General features: G+C 54.5%; 1 protein-coding gene across 1 annotated transcript in view; it reads left to right on the forward strand.

Annotated features, from left to right (window-relative positions):
* Positions 1-19,350, forward strand: part of LOC144492799 (dedicator of cytokinesis protein 11-like) — a 298,872-nt gene that overhangs the window by 165,005 nt on the left and 114,517 nt on the right. Inside the window, 5 exon segments of the mRNA XM_078211239.1 lie at positions 2,541-2,612; positions 9,738-9,884; positions 11,620-11,703; positions 12,451-12,562; positions 15,454-15,632. Coding sequence (XP_078067365.1) covers positions 2,541-2,612; positions 9,738-9,884; positions 11,620-11,703; positions 12,451-12,562; positions 15,454-15,632 — 594 coding nt within the window.

Below are 19,350 nucleotides of genomic sequence, written 5' to 3' on the forward strand. Positions count from 1 at the left end.
GTCCCAATTGCCCTCATTTGGCCCATATCCCTCTATACCCATTTTACCCATGTAACTGTCTAAATGCTTTTTAAAAGACAAAATTGTACCCGCCTCTACTACTACCTCTGGCAGCTTGTTCCAGACACTTGCCACCCTCTGGACCCTTTTGATCTCTCCCCTCTCACCTTACATCTATGCCCTCTAGTTTTAGATTCTCCTACCTTTGGGAAAAGATATTGACTATCTGGCTGATCTATGCCCCTCATTATTTTATAGGCCTCTATCAGGTCACCCCTCAGCCTTCTACGCTCGAGAGAAAAAAGTCCCAGTCTATTCAGCCTCTCCTTATAATTCAGACCATCAAGAACCGGTAGCATCCTAGTAAATCTTTTCTGCACTCTTTCTAGTTTAATAATACCCTTTCTATAATAGGGTGACCAGAACTGTACACCGTATTCCAAGTGTGGCCTTACCAATGTCTTGTACAACTTCAGCAAGACGTCCTAACTCCTGTATTCAATTCAGTATTTGGATTTTACAAGGAGCAGCAGCTCTTCTCATTCTCTCTCTGGAGACTGAAGTATATGACCTACTAGAAAATAGGTGCCGCTCTCCAGAGGCGTTAAAAGACTTGAGGGCTGGCAACCTACGTAAGCCTGCATGTTTTTGCCAACTGATTCTGAAGAGGAGTTTCAGGCTAAGAGGACTATTGTTTAAATTGGAACTAATAGAGATAGATGAGCAGTTAAGAATTGTGTTTTGTCATGTTTAAATATTTGAATTAGTACAAGTTACACTAAGTCTTGTTATGTTAAACTATATTGTTAGATAAAATTTGTTTTAATAAAAGCTTCCTAGTAGGTAAGTAGAATCACACCTGGAATGAAACACCTTATCCTCTAGTCTAACTTCATAATATACCATGGAGTTTCTGATCTGGTCCCTAACAAAGGGGCTGAATGGCCTGTTTGGTTTAGGTAGTAGTGCCAGTCTCTCCTGCACCCTCTATTGGCTCACAGGCAATGTTTCTTCCATCCTCCTTTCACAAATGTCTGTCGTGTACGTCATGATGGTACAGTTGAGTACATTCTATGGTCCAATTCAAGCAGAGTAAAGATTCCCATTTGCTATCCTGTTTCCTCCCAATAATATGAGATTGCATTTATATAGCACCTGTCCCAACCTCAGGAGATCACGAAGCACATCACAGTCATTGAAGTACTTTTGAAGTACAGGCACTGTTTAATCTGGCAACCAAGCAGTGCACAGCAAGATCCCACATAAAGCAGGGAGATAAGCTACCAGAATTCACCTGCGGTTCTTCACATAGAATCATAGAATCCTACAGTGCAAAAGGAGGCCATTTGGTCCATCGGGTCTGCACTGACCACATTCCCACCTAGGTCCTATCCCCATAACCTCCTGCATTTACCCGAGGTTGTCCCCTGACACCTAAGGGGCAATTTAGCATGGCCAATCCACCTAACCCACACAACTTTGGACTGTTGGAGGAAACTGGAGCACCCGGAGGAAACCCACGTAGACACGGGGAGAATGTGTAAACTCCACACAGACAGTGACCCAAGCCGGGAATCGAACCCGGGTCCCTGGCACTGTGAGGCAGCAGTGCTAACCACTGTGCCACCTGTGGGAGTGCGATATTTTACATCTATCTACATGGGAAAACAGAAGCTAAGTTTGTACTTCATCAAATGATAGCATCCGTGGTGTAGCACTCTTGCAGTGAGAGCCCTGAGAGTGGATTTAGTGCTCTGTGGAGTCAGAGTTAAACCCATGACCTTCTCACTCAGAGGCATGAAACTACTACTTAGCCCAAGATTGATATGGTTACAATCAATTGTGACTCTGTGGGACATTCTGGCAATCCGTAATACTTGCGTTGTCGGGAAACAGTGAAACCTGACTTGGTTGGCCTTGCTGATGAATTTGACAACGTTTCTGTCGCATTGTAATTTTTTTCTGGAATGTCGAACAGGAAGGACGCAACCTAAATGATTTTTTTCATTGTTTTGAAGCAAATAGTAACACAGCTAATTTAGAATATAGTCGAGATGAAAAATAACCACTTGGATGGAAAACATCAGTGATTCTGAAATATTAATGCAATGGCATCACTCTGAGAGTACATTCTGAAATATTCTTAACACTTTTTTTCTATTCTTGCTTATCTTTTGGAAACCATGTCAACTGCCATTTTCTTGCTGCATTTCTTGATCACTTGTAACAACTACAGTATTGCAATGTTTCAAAACTCCTTTCCTTGTGTGCTTTAGTTGCAAAGATTGCCCAGTTAATGATCTTTTCAAGCAATATGAAGGATCTCTGTACCCTTTGTATTCATTCTCAGAATGCACGGTAACACTGGCAGGACCTCATTTATTGCCCAACCTCAGGTCCCCCAAGATGCCAAGGATCAACCACATGACGTGGGACTAGGATGGGTTGAGAGAGGGAGGAAATGATGTGTGAAATCAGATCTCCAATTGGAGAGAACACTTTGCTGAGTATTTATTTTACTTTTTTGTTTTAACTTCCAGCATTCGTGGTTTTTCTTTGAAATGTTGATCAAGTCAATGGTCCAGTATCTGATTGAGAAGAACAAAATGAAGGTGAGTCAGGTCTCTTCAGTTTTTCACTCTAAAGTTAATGACACATTGCCTCATATCTTGAGGCAAGAGAGATATTTGGGATCCTCAGCTGTTTCCTCAAATGATGGAAAATATAATGTTGGAAATGTTCTTATGATAATTGTAACATTCTAATGTTGCATGTTTTCCTGTTAATATCAGTAACTCCCACTTTGAGGAAATTGTGTTTTGTGGTACAGAAAGTGCATTTTGATACATTCATGAACTTGGGTTACAACTGAAGGGGGCCAAGGAGAGTTTGGGTTTAATATAAAGGAGCAATAAATACAATGAAGTATGAATTTATACGAGATTTTGAATAAGTCAGTTGGAGTACTGATGTACATTTTTGAGACGTCTCATAATTGCATTGATATTGGAACCAATGAAGAGGCACAATGTAGATTTACAAGGAGATACTGGAGATAAGTAGGATTTACTGCCAAAAAGAGATTTTGTACATAAATAGGTAAAGTACAGAAGAGAAAGGCTTCCATTTCTATAACAACTTTCAGGACATCCAAAAGCACTGTGAAGTACTTCTGAATGTTGGCACTGGTATAATAAAGGAAATTGGCAGCAAGAGATGTTGATCATCTGAGATATTATGAACCGCGAGAGAGACCAATAACTGAAAAAAATTTTGAACTACCAAGGAATAGCAGAAAGGATGCTGTAACAAGATTCACTTTTATTGTAACAAACAAATCAAAAGCAACATTGATGAAACAATGCTTTTATAGACAACTTATGTTTTAAACTACAGATCAGAACGTTCAATTTTTTGATTTGACATAGCTGAAAATTTGAATTTGCAGTTACACTTTACACTGGTACCTTAATTTTCCCAGAACTAGTCTAAAGTCACTGTTAGCTCCTGAGGGATTACTTCCATTTCGTTACTTTCCTATCTCTCTCTCTCTCCCTTCCTCGCGCACTCTCTTCCTCGCCCCCCCTCTGGCCCACCCCCCCTCTGGCCCACCCCCCCCTCTGGCCCGCCCCCCCCTCTGGCCCGCCCCCCCCTCTGGCCCGCCCCCCCCTCTGGCCCGCCCCCCCCTCTGGCCCGCCCCCCCCTCTGGCCCGCCCCCCCCTCTGGCCCGCCCCCCCCCCTCTGGCCCGCCCCCCCCCTCTGGCCCGCCCCCCCCCTCTGGCCCGCCCCCCCCCTCTGGCCCGCCCCCCCCCCTCTGGCCCGCCCCCCCCCTCTGGCCCGCCCCCCCCTCTGGCCCGCCCCCCCCTTGGCCCTCTGGCCCGCCCCCCCTCTGGCCCGCCCCCCCTCTGGCCCGCCCCCCCTCTGGCCCGCCCCCCCCTCTGGCCCGCCCCCCCCTCTGGCCCGCCCCCCCCTCTGGCCCGCCCCCCCCTCTGGCCCGCCCCCCCTCTGGCCCGCCCCCCCCTCTGGCCCGCCCCCCCTCTGGCCCGCCCCCCCCTCTGGCCCGCCCCCCCCTCTGGCCCGCCCCCCCCTCTGGCCCGCCCCCCCTCTGGCCCGCCCCCCCCTCTGGCCCGCCCCCCCTCTGGCCCGCCCCCCCCTCTGGCCCGCCCCCCCCTCTGGCCCGCCCCCCCCTCTGGCCCGCCCCCCCCTCTGGCCCGCCCCCCCCTCTGGCCCGCCCCCCTCCCCTCTGGCCCGCCCCCCCCTCTGGCCCGCCCCCCCCTCTGGCCCGCCCCCCCCTCTGGCCCGCCCCCCCCTCTGGCCCGCCCCCCCCTCTGGCCCGCCCCCCCCTCTGGCCCGCCCACCCCTCTGGCCCGCCCCCCCCTCTGGCCCGCCCCCCCCTCTGGCCCGCCCCCCCCTCTGGCCCGCCCCCCCTCTGGCCCGCCCCCCCCTCTGGCCCGCCCCCCCCTCTGGCCCGCCCCCCCTCTGGCCCGCCCCCCCCTCTGGCCCGCCCCCCCCTCTGGCCCGCCCCCCCTCTGGCCCGCCCCCCCTCTGCCCGCCCCCCCCTCTGGCCCGCCCCCCCTCTGGCCCGCCCCCCCCTCTGGCCCGCCCCCCCCTCTGGCCCGCGCCCCCCCCACTCTGGCCCGGGGCCCCCTCCCTCTGGCCCGCCCACCCCCTCTGGCCCGCCCCCCCCCTCTGGCCCGCCCCCTCCCCCTCTGGCCCGCCCCCTCCCCCTCTGGCCCGCCCCCTCCCCCTCTGGCCCGCCCCCCCCCTCTGGCCCGCCCTCCCCCCCTCTGGCCCGCCCTCCCCTCCTCTGGCCCGCCCCCCCCCTCTGGCCCGCCCCCCCTCCTCTGGCCCGCCCCCCCCCCTCTGGCCCGCCCCCCCCCCCCTCTGGCCCGCCTCCCCCCCCCTCTGGCCCGCCCCCCCCCTCTGGCCCGCCCCCCCCCCCCTCTGGCCCGCCCCCCCCCTCTGGCCCGCCCCCCCCCCCTCTGGCCCGCCCCCCCCCCCTGGCCCGCCCCTCCCCCCTCTGGCCCGCCCCCCCCCCCTCTGGCCCACCCCGCCCCCCCCCCCCTCTGGCCCACCCCGCCCCCCCCCCCTCTGGCCCGCCCCGCCCCCCCCCCCTCTGGCCCGCCCCGCCCCCCCCCCTGGCCCGCCCCGCCCCCCCCTCTGGCCCGCCCCGCCCCCCCCTCTGGCCCGCCCCGCCCCCCCCTCTGGCCCGCCCCGCCCCCCCCCTCTGGCCCGCCCCGCCCCCCCCCCCGGCTCGCCCGCCCCCCCCCCTCTGGCCCGCCCCGCCCCCCCCCCCTCTGGCCCGCCCCCCCCCCCCTCTGGCCCGCCCCCCCCCCCTCTGGCCCGCCCCGCCCCCCCCCCCTCTGGCCCGCCCCGCCCCCCCCCCCTCTGGCCCGCCCCGCCCCCCCCCCTCTGGCCCGCCCCGCCCCCCCCCCCCCTCTGGCCCGCCCCGCCCCCCCCCCCCTCTGGCCCGCCCCGCCCCCCCCCTCTGGCCCGCCCCGCCCCCCCCTCTGGCCCGCCCCGCCCCCCCCCTCTGGCCCGCCCCGCCCCCCCCCTCTGGCCCGCCCCGCCCCCCCCTCTGGCCCGCCCCGCCCCCCCCCCTGGCCCGCCCCGCCCCCCCCCCTCTGGCCCGCCCCGCCCCCCCCTCTGGCCCGCCCCCCCCCCCCCCTCTGGCCCGCCCCCCCCCCCCCCCCTCTGGCCCGCCCCGCGCCCACCCCCTCTGGCCCGCCCCGCCCCCCCCCCCCTCTGGCCCGCCCCGCCCCCCCCCCCTCTGGCCCGCCCCGCCCCTCCTCCCCTCTGGCCCGCCCCGCCCCCCCCCCCCCCTCTGGCCCGCCCCGCCCCCCCCCCTCTGGCCCGCCCCGCCCCCCCCCCTCTGGCCCGCCCCGCCCCACCCCTCCGGCCCGCCCCGCCCCCCCCCCCCCCTCCGGCCCGCCCCGCCCCCCCCCTCCGGCCCGCCCCGCCCCCCCCCCCTCCGGCCCGCCCCGCCCCCCCCCCCTCCGGCCCGCCCCGCCCCCCCCCCCTCCGACCCGCCGCGCCCCCCCCCCCCTGCCCGCCCCGCCCCCCCCCCCTCCGGCCCGCCCCGGCCCGCCCCGCCCCCCCCCCCCTCCGCCCGCCCTGCCCCCCCCCCTCCGGCCCGCCCCGTCCCCCCCCCCCTCCGGCCCGCCCCGCCCCCCCCCTGCGGGCCGCCCCGTCCGGCCCGGCCCGCCCCCTCTCCGGCCCGCCCCCTCTCCGGCCCGCTCCCCCCCCCCTCCGGCTCCGGCTCGCTCTTCCTCCCCCTCCCCCTTGCCCTCTCCCTCCGGCTCACCCACCCCCTCCCCCTTGCCCTCGCCCTCAGCCTCCGGCTCGCTCCCCTCCCCCTCCCCCTCCCTCTCCCCCTCGACCTCGCTCGCCCTCCCCCTCCTCCCCCTCCCCCTCGCTGTCCCCCTCCGGCTCGCTTGCTCTCCCCCTCTGGCTCGCCCTCGCACTCCCCCTCTGGCTCGCCCTCGCACTCCCCCTCTGGCTCGCCCTCGCACTCCCCCTCCGGCTCGCCCTCCCCCCTCCGGCTCGTTCCCCTCGCCCTCGCCCTCGCCCTCCCCCTCCGGCTCGCTCCCCTCCGGCTCGCTCCCCTCCCCCTCGCCCTCCCCCTCGCCCTCCCCCTCGCCCTCCCCCTCGCCCTCCCCCTCGCCCTCCCCCTCGCCCTCCCCCTCGCCCTCCCCCTCGCCCTCCCCCTCGCCCTCCCCCTCGCCCTCCCCCTCGCCCTCCCCCTCGCCCTCCCCCTCGCCCTCCCCTCGCCCTCCCCCTCGCCCTCCCCCTCGCCCTCCCCCTCGCCCTCCCCCTCGCCCTCCCCCTCGCCCTCCCCCTCGCCCTCCCCCTCGCCCTCCCCCTCGCCCTCCCCCTCGCCCTCCCCCTCGCCCTCCCCCTCGCCCTCCCCCTCGCCCTCCCCCTCGCCCTCCCCCTCGCCCTCCCCCTCCCCCTCGCCCTCCCCCTCGCCCTCCCCCTCGCCCTCCCCCTCGCCCTCCCCCTCGCCCTCCCCCTCGCCCTCCCCCTCGCCCTCCCCCTCGCCCTCCCCCTCGCCCTCCCCCTCGCCCTCCCCCTCGCCCTCCCCCTCGCCCTCCCCCTCGCCCTCCCCCTCGCCCTCCCCCTCGCCCTCCCCCTCGCCCTCCCCCTCGCCCTCCCCCTCGCCCTCCCCCTCGCCCTCCCCCTCGCCCTCCCCTCGCCCTCGCCCTCCCCCTCGCCCTCCCCCTCGCCCTCCCCCTCGCCCTCCCCCTCGCCCTCCCCCTCGCCCTCCCCCTCGCCCTCCCCCTCGCCCTCCCCCTCGCCCTCCCCCTCGCCCTCCCCCTCGCCCTCCCCCTCGCCCTCCCCCTCGCCCTCCCCCTCGCCCTCCCCCTCGCCCTCCCCCTCGCCCTCCCCCTCGCCCTCCCCCTCGCCCTCCCCCTCGCCCTCCCCCTCGCCCTCCCCCTCGCCCTCCCCCTCGCCCTCCCCCTCGCCCTCCCCCTCGCCCTCCCCCTCGCCCTCCCCCTCGCCCTCCCCCTCGCCCTCCCCCTCGCCCTCCCCCTCGCCCTTCCCCTCGCCCTTCCCCTCGCCCTCCCCCTCGCCCTCCCCCTCGCCCTCGCCCTCGCCCTCGCCCTCGCCCTCGCCCTCGCCCTCGCCCTACCCCTCGCCCTCCCCCTCCCCCTCGCCCTCTCCCTCGCCCTCCCCCTCGCCCTCCCCCTCGCCCTCCCCCTCGCCCTCCCCCTCGCCCTCGCCCTCGCCCTCGCCCTCGCCCTCCCCCTCGCCCTCCCCCCCTCGCTCCCCCCCTCGCCCTCCCCCTCGCCCTCCCCCTCGCCCTCCCCCTCCCCCTCCCCCTCCCCCTCGCCCTCCCCCTCGCCCTCCCCCTCGCCCTCCCCCTCGCCCTCCCCCTCGCCCTCCCCCTCGCCCTCCCCCTCGCCCTCCCCCTCGCCCTCCCCCTCGCCCTCCCCCTCGCCCTCCCCCTCGCCCTCCCCCTCGCCCTCCCCCTCGCCCTCCCCCTCCCCCTCCCCCTCCCCCTCCCCCTCGCCCTCCCCCTCGCCCTCCCCCTCGCCCTCGCCCTCGCCCTCGCCCTCGCCCTCCCCCTCGCCCTCGCCCTCCCCCTCCCCCTCCCCCTCCCCCTCCCCCTCGCCCTCCCCCTCCCCCTCGCCCTCCCCCTCGCCCTCCCCCTCGCCCTCGCCCTCGCCCTCGCCCTCGCCCTCCCCCTCCCCCTCCCCCTCCCCCCTCCCCCCTCCCCCCTCCCCCTCCCCCTCCCCCTCCCCCTCCCCCTCCCCCTCCCCCTCCCCCTCCCCCCTCCCCCCTCCCCCCTCCCCCTCCCCTCCCCCTCGCCCTCGCCCTCGCCCTCGCCCTCCCCTCGCCCTCCCCCTCCCCCTCCCCCCTCCCCCCTCGCCCTCCCCCTCCCCCTCCCCCTCCCCCTCGCCCTCGCCCTCGCCCTCCTCCCCCTCGCCCTCGCCCTCGCCCTCGCCTTCGCTCGCACCACCCCCCTCTCCCGCTCGCTCACTCCCTCCCTTCCCCTCTCCCCTCTCTCTCCCGCCCCCTTGCTCACTCGCTCTCAAATCCTTGCTGGCTGTCTTGTATGTGTTTCAGGGTCAGCTCTTAAAAAATATCTTTTGGAGACCACATCTGGAGTATTGTGTACAGTACTCATCTCCTTATTTAAAGAAGGATTTAAATATGTGGAAGCAGTTGAGAGAAGGTTTACTCGGCTAATACCTGGAATGGGTGGCTGTCTTTTGAGGAAAGGTTGGTTAGGTTTGTATCCGCTGGAGCTATGTAGAGTAAGCGGTAACTTGATTGAAACATATTAAATCCTGAGGTGTCTTGACTGGGTGGATGTGAAGAAGGTGATTCCTCTTGTTGGAGAATTCAGAACTAGATGTCACTAAAAATAAGGGGCCACCCATTCAGGACAGAGATGAGATTTATTTTTCTCTCAGAAAGTAGTGAGTCTTTGGAACTCTCTTCCTCAATAGGTGGTGAACATTTTTAAGGCTGAGCTAGATAGTTTCTTGATGAGCAAGGGGGTGATAGGTAACCGGGGGAAGGTGGGAATTTGTAGTTGAGGTTGCAATCCAGTCAGCCAAGATCTTATCGAATGGCAGAGCAAGCTTGAGGAACCCTGTTCCTAATTTGAATGTCTGTATGTTCATCTGGAAAGCATGTAACCCAAGCCACAAATGATTTTCTATGAACACTTCTCCTTTCAAAGCCCATCTCTATGGCACTGTGAATCACATGGTTCATGTATCCAGGTAGAAATGCTGATTTGCTAACCTTTGGACTCTGATTCTATCTTGGATTTAAGTACCTAGTTTAAAGTATAGCTATTTGCAACATGACATTCGCAACACTTCTCTGGGACTTGGAGACTAACAGTCGATCTACTGTTAGCATGGATGCTTTTGCCATTGTCCACAAGTGTGGAACGCCTTGCATCTTCCTCCCAGTAAAATTACTTGGGCCCTTATAATCTTTAACAATCAAAACACCAACACTTCAGAATTCACAACAGTTCTCATGATTCCCCTTTATTTTACTCTAAATTTAATAGTATAGTCCCAAAATATAATCTTATAAAACCCCATAAGTGTAACAATACTTTTGTGTGATTAAAAATAGATGAAGGAATAATTTTAAATGTCTGAGTAATTTATCTTTAATTCTTTCTGTTTCCCGCGAACCAAGCTTTGGTTGCCTTCCTTTGCCCATGGGTGTTCTATTGTCTCGCTGCAAATCGTGTGATCTGTTTACAGCTCCCCAGAGCCCAGAGATTCCCGGATTGCTACCAGCACACTGTGTATTCGCTGCTCCTTGCAATAATTCCTCATGTTAACCTGAGGTATGCTGAAATTCCCGAGGAATCCAGGAGTGTGAACATCAGCTGGGCTCATTTCATGAAGGTCAGTAGAGAGAAACTTGTTTTAGTTGTAGCTGACTAACATTGAACATAACTGAACTGTATACAAGTGCCTGTCAATGAAGATGTTCCTGGAACTAAAGCTTACACTGTCCTTTCTTTAATATTGGCACTACTAATAGGTTTCCACTTTGTACCGTTGAGTACACTTTTGTTTGAATATATCATCATTTGTTAAGACCATTATACATAGAAACATCAGTAGCCCATTTGGCCCATCAAGTTTGCTCTGCCATGCAATGGGATATGATATAATCCTCAACCCCACTTTCCCGCCTTATCCCTATAATTCTTGATTCCCTTCCTGATTAAAAATCTGTCTATCTCTGCCTTGAACATACTTAATGAGCCAGCATCTACAGCGCTCTGCAGTAAAGAATTCCACAGATTCACTACCCTCAGAGCAGAAATTCCTCCTCATCTCTGTCTTAAATGAGTTACCCTTTACTCTCAGATTATGCCCTCTGGTCCGAGACTCTCCCACAAGGGGAAACAACCTCTCAGCATCTACCCTGTCAAGCCCCCTGAGAATCCAATATGTCTCAATAAGGTCAGCTCTCATTCTTCTAAACTCCAATGAGTAGGTTAACATGAGTAACCTACTCAACCTGTCCTCACAAGGAAATCCCTCCAAACCCAGGATCAACCTAGTCAGCCTCTGGATGGCCTCCAATGCCAGTCTATTTTTCCTTAGATAAGGGGAACAAAACTGTTCACAGCTTTACAGGTGTGATATAACTAGTGCCTTGTATAGTTTTATCAAGGCTTCCCTATTTTTATACTCCATTCCCTTTGAAATAAAGGCCAATATTCCATTCGCCTTCCCTATTACCTGCTGAACTTGCATGCTGGCTAGTTCGTTATCTCCGCTTACTTGCTACAAAATCCGAAGATACTTAGAGAAATAAATAAATTTCAGCCCATCTTCATTGATCCATCTGGATCAATATTATGCTCATCACTCCTTTTCCCCGTTGATTCATTGAATTCTTTATTTTTATTATTTCATGGGATGTGAGCATCACTGGCTAGGCCCGCACTTTTATTTCCCATCATTTATTGCCCTTGAGAAGCTTGTGGTTAGCTGTCTTCTTGAACGACTGCAACCCTTGTGATGTAGGCATACCCACAATGCTGCTTGGGAGGGAGCTCCAGGGTTCCAGGACCCAGCAACAGTAAAGAAATGACGATATAATTCCAAGTCAGGATGGAGAGGAACTTGAGATTGTTGGTGTTCCATGCATCTGCTCTCCTTGGCCTTTGAGGTGGTAGAGGTCGCAGATTTGGAATGTTTCTAGTGTTTTCTCCTCGGCCTCTATCGCTGAGTGCCCATTCCATGTCTCAATGGCTGCTGGCCTGATTTGACCTTGTGACATCGGTCCGACAGGTTTGATCCTGTGTCTCTTTGTTGAGCACATGTAGACTAGCAAGTCCAATTCTGGATGGTTTTGCAAAGTTGTTAAATGTCCAAAATAACAAAATGTTGAAGCGATGCTGCAAGTTTAGCCTTGGGCTGCTTGATCCTTTGAAGTAGAGTCCCTTCACAGGGCCAGCAAGGAAGTACAGAGAGCTCAGAGGAAACATGAGCATGGTGGGTCCACCTGCTGCCACATCTCAACGCTATTGGTCCAAGGTTCATGCGAAGTAGTAAATCAGATAGTGCAAATCTAAGTAGATGTTCACATGTCTTGCTGATTTATATGTTCTTAATTCAACAGCGAAGTTTAACATTGATGAACAGAGGATTTATCTTCAACCTAATAAATGACTACATCAGCTGTTTCTCACCCAAAGACGCAAAGGTGAAACGTTCCCTTCATTTCCATTATCTTTATCAATAAAATAGTAAGTCAAGCCGTTTTTGCATTCAGTCCATTAAAAGAAAAAAGTTTTGCCTCTTCAATGTGCTCTACATTCAATGAAGCATTTTTAAAATATGATTAGCATTGTAATGTAGGAAACATACCACCCAATTTATAGACACAAGATTCCACAAACAGTGATAATGGATCAGGTCACCTGTTTTTTGTGATGATTGAGGGATGAATATTGGCCACAACACCAGGAGTAGTTTCCCTACCCCTTTCTGAACAGTGCCCTTGATTCTTTTCTCTCTGCCCGAGAGACAAGATGGGGGGAGGGGGGACTTTCCTGTCCTGCCCCTCATGGGAATCGTAGCGGAGAGGAGGCAGACCATTCAAAGGTCCGTTGACTTCGGGTGGGATTTTCTGGTTTTAAGGCAACCGCAGTCGGAAAATCCTGACCAGGGTCTTTCTAGCTCAATCCCCTCATTCTCAACCCTGAGACAAGAGAACATTTACACAGCAACTGCAGCCAAAATCGCTGCTCAGGCAGCATACACACTTCTTTTTCTTTTTGTATTCCCGTCTTTTCCTCTCTCTGCCCCCTTTCTGTTGAATGAATCATTTTATCCACTCGATAAATGCAGGGCTGTTAACTTTAACCAACTGTGTCATCTTTTAAAACCAGGCTATTAATGGATTCATTCACTCTTTAATATTCATTTGTCACCATCTCACTCCCAACAGGCACTCACTGAATACAAACTGGAATTCCTGCAAATAGTCTGCAATCATGAGCACTTCATCCCTCTGAATTTGCCGATTTCTTTTGTGAGGAGCAGACTTATGCGGATCCAAGGTACATTAATATGCAACGCAACAGAATTAGCTCTTTATTAATTCTTTATTAATGTGATTTCCATCAGCTGTTTGTTTCAAGGAAATAATTTGGGTTTAACCTTTTAGCACCTGTCTGTTAGAACAGAGTGGGTGGGAATATTGAGTGTGTCTCTGTGTATAATTAATGAATTGTATATATAAAATATGTGTGCATAGGGTTGGTGCGGTGACACAGTGGTTAGCACTAATGCCTCACAGAGCCAGGGACCCACGTTCAATGCATTTGTGGGTGGCTGTCTGTGTGGAGTTTGCACATTCTCCCCGTGTCTGCGTGGGTTTTCTCTGGGTGCTCTGGTTTCCTCCATAGTCCAAAGATGTGTAGGTTAGGTGGATTGACTATGGTAAATGGTCATGTATATACATCAAGAGTGTGTGTGTTCCGGTTTATATATGCCGTGTGTTTGTGCATGTATGTATATATATCAAGTGTGTTTGTGTGTGTGTGATATATATATATATATATTATATATAGTGTGTGTATTCCAGTATATATATCAAATGTGTTTGTGCATGTGTGTGTATATATCAAGTGTTCATGTGTTCACGCACATATATAGAGTGTATGTTCGTGTAGTATATATATATATATATATATATATCAAGTGTGTATGTTTTCGCACATATCATATATATATATATCTTAAGTGTGTGTGTGTGTGTGTTGATGCAAGTATGTATATCAAGTGTGAATGATATGTGTATATAATATAATATATATATATATATATAAAAAATCATTTTGTGTGTGGACAATTGTGACCCTGAGATATTGGAATGTAGTTTAATAATGTCCAGGTTGGACTGTTACTTCTGTTAGCCATGCCTTTCATTCTGCTATCAGATCTCAATCTATCCTCTTCTTTTTCATTTCCCACTTCTTCATTTTCCAAATATTCCTGGCTCTGGATAGTAGAAAGAGACTCAATCCCATGGAGAGAATCAATGGTTTCGGGACTGATGATGGTGGCCTAGAATAGTTGAAAAAATTTAGCGGGAGTCCTGAATCTTGAAGACATCACCGAGGAAATGAGTGGAGATGATAGGGGCGATTCTCACATCCCGCTGCGCTGTTTTTGATCCGCCATGAAGCTCCCAGCATCGGATTCCCCACGCTGTCAACCCACCCCGCCAAGTGTGTTTCACTCCAATGGGTTTCATATAGCTCCCCACTTGTAGGGAGCTGGCAGCCTGATACTACTGGAGTGAAGGGGGGATGCAATCGAGGCCCCACAGAGGGTTGGGTGCCGGGGTTGCCCCCTGGGCGTTGCCACCTTGGCAGTGCCAGCCTGGACCCTTGACACTGCCCAAGGTGCAAAGTGGTAATGCCTAGGGGGCACCTTGGCACTGCCTATTGGGCATGGGGCAGTGCCAAGAGGGTAGGGCCGAATGGGGCGGGGCCTCTGAGGGGTGATTGGTGGGGCTGGGGGGTCCAGCTGCCAATATGCATTTGGGCTGAGTGACAAAGGGAAGGAGGCCAGCGATTGTGAGGAGGGTCAGGGAGGGGGTGGGTGTCAGGACTTCTGGGGAAGGTGGAAGAAGGGTGGAGAGGGGCTAGTCCTGGACATGTTCGGGAGCCAGCGAACGGGCTGTGAGGGGTCGCACGACCAGCGATGCGGGGATCGTGGGGCTAGCCAGCAATCAAGCTGGCAAGCAATCAGGAGACCAGCAGACAGGGCAATCGGGAGCAGTGAATAAACCCAACGTTAACTCATGCACAGTGGCCTGCTTAGCGCTATGCTGCTGGCCTCTCCAGCAGGGATAGGCCCCGTCCCCAGCTTTTCAGCGTGATTTACACTAGTGCACTCAGCAGGGCACAGAGTGTTGCAGATTCATTTTGAAACTCCCGCTGAAAAAACCAACATGATTTACTCCAGTTTTTACGCAAATTCGACACTTAGAATTTTTTGGGGAGAATCGCCCCCGATGTTTTTTCTCCCATTTACAGGCTAGGATTAAAACTCCTGATGAATCTATTCAGCTTTCAGTCAGAGAGAAGAATCTTATTAATCATAACAGACCAGTCCAGGCAACTGAGAAGTGAAGTGAAGTGTAAATAATATGTAGGATGCTGGTCTGGTGTAGTGAGAGATGAATGGACAATATTTCAGGAGGGTGCACCATAGATTTTCTAAAGTTCTAAGCTATTCTCAGGGAATCACACTCATCAGCCTGTGTGGTAATGACAAAGATGGAGGTAGATTTTTTCTGAAGATAGGTTTGCATCGACAGTGAAACTTAGCGCAAACTCATAAAACTGTGTTAAGTTTGTCCAATTGTTAACTTTCACAGGGCAGGATCACTGGATTGGATAGCGAGGGAAAGGGACAATTTGAGGGAACAGCTCTCCACGCACATGTTAACATTGGGTTAATTCACTGCTCCTGGCAAGTTTACGAAACTTGCTTAGCTGTTGTGTCTCTTTCCACAGCCCCAAATTCCTGTGATTTTGAGATTGAGGATCTCAGGGCTTTGGAAATGTTAAAATAATTGGGATCCCAAGATCTGGAACTCTTAAGATTACACTCCCAGTCTAGTTGTTATTCTAAAGTGGTACTTGGATGCTCAGATAATGCAGCATCCATCGTACTGTAGAGCGGCCATTCCATCAACAGTGATACGGTGAAAATGACTCAATATTTGCTCAGTGGCAATTGTTTTTTTATTTGAGCACAAAGTGCTTTCTACAACAAAGGCAGTTGGTGAAAGATAAAAGTGGAGAAAATCTTTATTCAGTTTAACGTTTATTTACTGAGTGTAACATTACAAGCATACACCTCCTAACCCAACAGTCATCCACCCTTTCCTGCCCCTATTTTTAAAGCAAGACTTGTCCATTTCTCTCCTGTATAGATCTGCAGTTGGAGTGCACGCTCACTGATGAATTTTGCAAGAACCATTTCCTGGTGGGACTTCTCCTGAGGGAATTGGCCATTGCACTGAATGAGTCTCGGGACATTCGATATGGGGCTATTGCTATTGTGAAGAACCTGATGATCAAACATGCATTTGATGATCGATACCTACACAAGGTACGAGGGTACCGGTTATTTTCACTGATCAAGGTGCATTTAAGGGACGTTTATCCTGTGAGCAGCACATAGAGAGAAAGTCACTCTCAAGTTGGCACAGGTGAGAACTGTGCAAGGGAAGCTACAGTTCTCGCCTTTCAAACTGCAGATATAATGTGGATTAATTCACTTTCTAACTCTGCCAATGTGCTGACTTAGTGCAGCAGTTAGTTGGTTACAAAAATGTACGACAACTCCTGGGTATGAACAATATGTGACAATTACACTAAATACTATGGCATTTTTATTTAACTATCTAAAATATTATCACTTGCAGGGTGTGCTCTTCCTGTCCACCGAGCACAACTTTTTAGTGTTATGTCTTTCAGTCAGTAGTTATCATTGTAAAATGCTATGTTGACATTTCCCATTTATTTGGTGGCACGGTGGCGGAATGGTTAGCACTGCTGCCTCACAGCGGCAGGGACCTGGGTTTAATTCCTGGCTTGGGTCACTGTCTGTGCGGAGTTTGCACTCCCGTGTCTGCGTGGATTTCCTCCGGGTGCTCCGGTTTCCTCCCACACTCCAAAGATGTGCGGGTTGGGTGGATTGGCCATGCTAAATTGCCCCTTAGTGTCAGGGGAGCTAGCAAGGTAAATATGTGGGGTTACGGGGATAGGGCCTGAGTGGGATTGTTGTTGGTGCAGACTCGATGGGCTGAATGGCCTCCTTCTGCACTGTAGGGATTCCATAATTTTGCTATCAACTGTCATGATGCAGTTGCGCTTTGTGACCACTAAGTGTCACTGCAGAACCATTAACTAAAATCTAACACACATCTGAATGCGATAAGGAATAAAGAGATATTTCTTCTAGCATTGTTTATTGGTATGATAATATGTCTAATTAGGACAGTCTTCATTTCTACATGCTAAATTGTAAATTATGAAACACCTTCCATAATATTCTATTGTTAAATTGACATCTGTCTGGTGTTAGGTGACTAAGGTTTGTTCATTATGGACAAACCTTTGAAGGTCAAGCGTTTTCAAAAAGAACTTGAATTTATATTGCATCTTTCACCACCTCAGTGCACCCCCAAATGCCTTATCGGCATAGTGGTCGTAATGCAGCAAGTGTGACAGACAACAGACAATTTGTACATAGGAAGATCCCACAAACACAATGTGATAAGGACCTGATCAACTGTTTCAGTGATGATAGTTGAGTCTAGCATGTGGGAGAACCCAGAAGTAAGGAAACTGGGGCATCAGGGTGGTTAAATAATTCCTAACATTAGCACGAGGGAAGGAGTTAATTATTGAGATCCTTTTGTCCGGATCTGGGACAAGTCATAAATTCAGTTAGACATGTTGTAAATAAAGGCATGGCAGGGCACCTCAGTCCCCTGAAGTGCACACCCTGTGCCACAGGAGCAGGAGGTGTCATCAGCTGGAGGAGCTCAACTGCAGCTTAGCACATGGACTACCACCCATAGGTTAAGAGATGCAGTGAGAGGGGAATGAGTGACTGATAGACAGGACAGGAGAGGAGAAGGCAGGCAATGCAGGAGTCTCTAAAATGCATCTCACATTCTAACTGGTATTCAGTTCTCAATACTGGTATGGGTGGTGATATGTCCGGAAGGTACAGCCAAAGCCAAGTCCACAGCTTCAGGGATGGCACAAGGTATAGGGGAAGCTAAGAAAAGCAATACTGATGGGAGAGCCAATAATTATGGGGATAGATGTAAATCGAGAATTGTACGTTGCCTCCCTGGTGCCACGGTGCAGGATTTCACTGAGTCCTTGCAGAGCACCCTGAGAGAGGAGGGTGACAAGTTAATGGTTGTTATCCATATTAGCACCAATAACAAAGACAGAGAGAGGAATGAAGTAACGCAGGCAGAGCTAGGAAAAAAATCAAAAAATAGTCCCCCAAAGGTATTACTCCAACAGGAGGGTAGAGCAGATGAGTGTGTGGCCAGGGAGATGTTGTGGGATGGAGAATTTAGATTCCTGAAGCATCGGGACAGGTTCTGGGGGAGCTGTACAGACTGAACCTCAACAGGGCCAAGAGTGAATGGCACCTCTGACAGGGCAGCATTTCCTCAGTGCTACAACTGGAGTGTTAGCCTGGAATTCCATCCCCAAGTCCTGGAGTGGGACTTGAACCTACAACCATCTGACTCAGAGGAGAGTGCTCCCCCCCCTCTGAGCCACACCTGATATTCTGCTTCAAAATCACTGATATTCAGGATCATTTTCGCCCAAAAACAAATTCCATGTGGTCAGCGATTGAATTCAGATAGGACCCTCAAAGCTCCTTACACTGTGAGATCATACACAATGGCCATGTTTGCGAGAGAAGAAGACTGGGATTGATAGCCAGGAAGCCTCAACAGTCAGATACAATTCCTCAGCACAGAACTTACATTCCCATCTAGGGCAGTGTTGGATCCTGCCTGATCGAACTGTTCAATTCACGAGGGCTATAGCGAGTGTGAAATAAAACAGGCTTTTAATCACAAAGAACTGGAACGCACCCTTGTAGCTAGCCTGGCCCAGACTGAGGCAAAGGGGTGGAACCGTTACCTTTATACCTCGATCAGGTGGAAAGGGAGGAGTCTCGGGTCAGGCGCAACAGGGGTGTGTCCAGGCATATAATACGTAGTTACAGTGGGTCACCACATTCACCCCCTGTTTTAAAAAAGAGTCCGGCGGGGGTGAGATGGATGGAACAATATATACAAAGTCACAGAATATATACAAAAGTCACGGCTGAAGCAAGACGTCAACACCTCACAGGTTCAGCCTGTCGGGCGGTTTGATCCGTCGCTGCGACCGCCGTAGTACCGGTTGTGGTGTTGTTTCAGGTGGCAGGGTGAATCCGCTCGAGTCCGCCATCGTCCCTTCCGATCGGGTACTGCGTGGTGACTCCGGGGGCTCAGGCGAGCTGCACATGGGGGACAGAGAAGTAAGCGGACCTGGTGCTACCTGAACAACAGAGGGGTCTAGGGGTGTGGGGTGGAGGGTCATAGTGGGCTCCGGGGCACCCGCAGGCGCCAGGTCCCGGATAGAGACCGTGTCCTCCCGCCCATCAGGATACGCCACTTAGGCATATTGGGGGTTGGCGTGGAGGAGCTGGACCCTTTCGACCAGGGGGTTTGACTTATGAGGCTGCACATGCCTCCGGAGCAGAACGGGGCCTGGGTACGTCAGCCACGACGGTAGTGAGATCCCCAAGGAGGACTTCCTGGGGAAAACAAACATCCACTCATGAGGGGTGGCATTGGTAGCCGTACACAGGAGTGACCTAATTAAGTGCAGTGCATCAGGGAGGACCTCTTGCCAGCGGGTGACTGGAAGACCTTTAGACCGTAGCGCTAGTAAAACGGCCTTCCAGACTGTCGCATTCTCTCCCTCTACCTGTCCGTTTCCCCTGGGGTTGTAGCTGGTAGTCCTACTCGAGGCTATGCCTTTAGAGAGCAGGTACTGACGCAGCTCATCACTCATGAAGGAGGATCCCCGGTCGCTATGGATGTAGCTAGGGAAACCGAACAGGGTGAAGAGGCTGTGCAGGGCCCTGACAACTGTGGCCGAAGTCACATCCGGGCAGGGAATGGCAAAAGGGAATCGGGAATACTCATCTATAACGTTGAGGAAATAGATGTTGCGGTCAGAAGAGGGGAGGGGCCCTTTGAAATCAATGCTGAGGCATTCAAAGGGGCAGGTGGCTT

Source organism: Mustelus asterias, chromosome 4 (genome assembly GCF_964213995.1).
Source record: "Mustelus asterias chromosome 4, sMusAst1.hap1.1, whole genome shotgun sequence".
In the NCBI taxonomy this organism is placed as follows: Eukaryota; Metazoa; Chordata; class Chondrichthyes; order Carcharhiniformes; family Triakidae; genus Mustelus; species Mustelus asterias.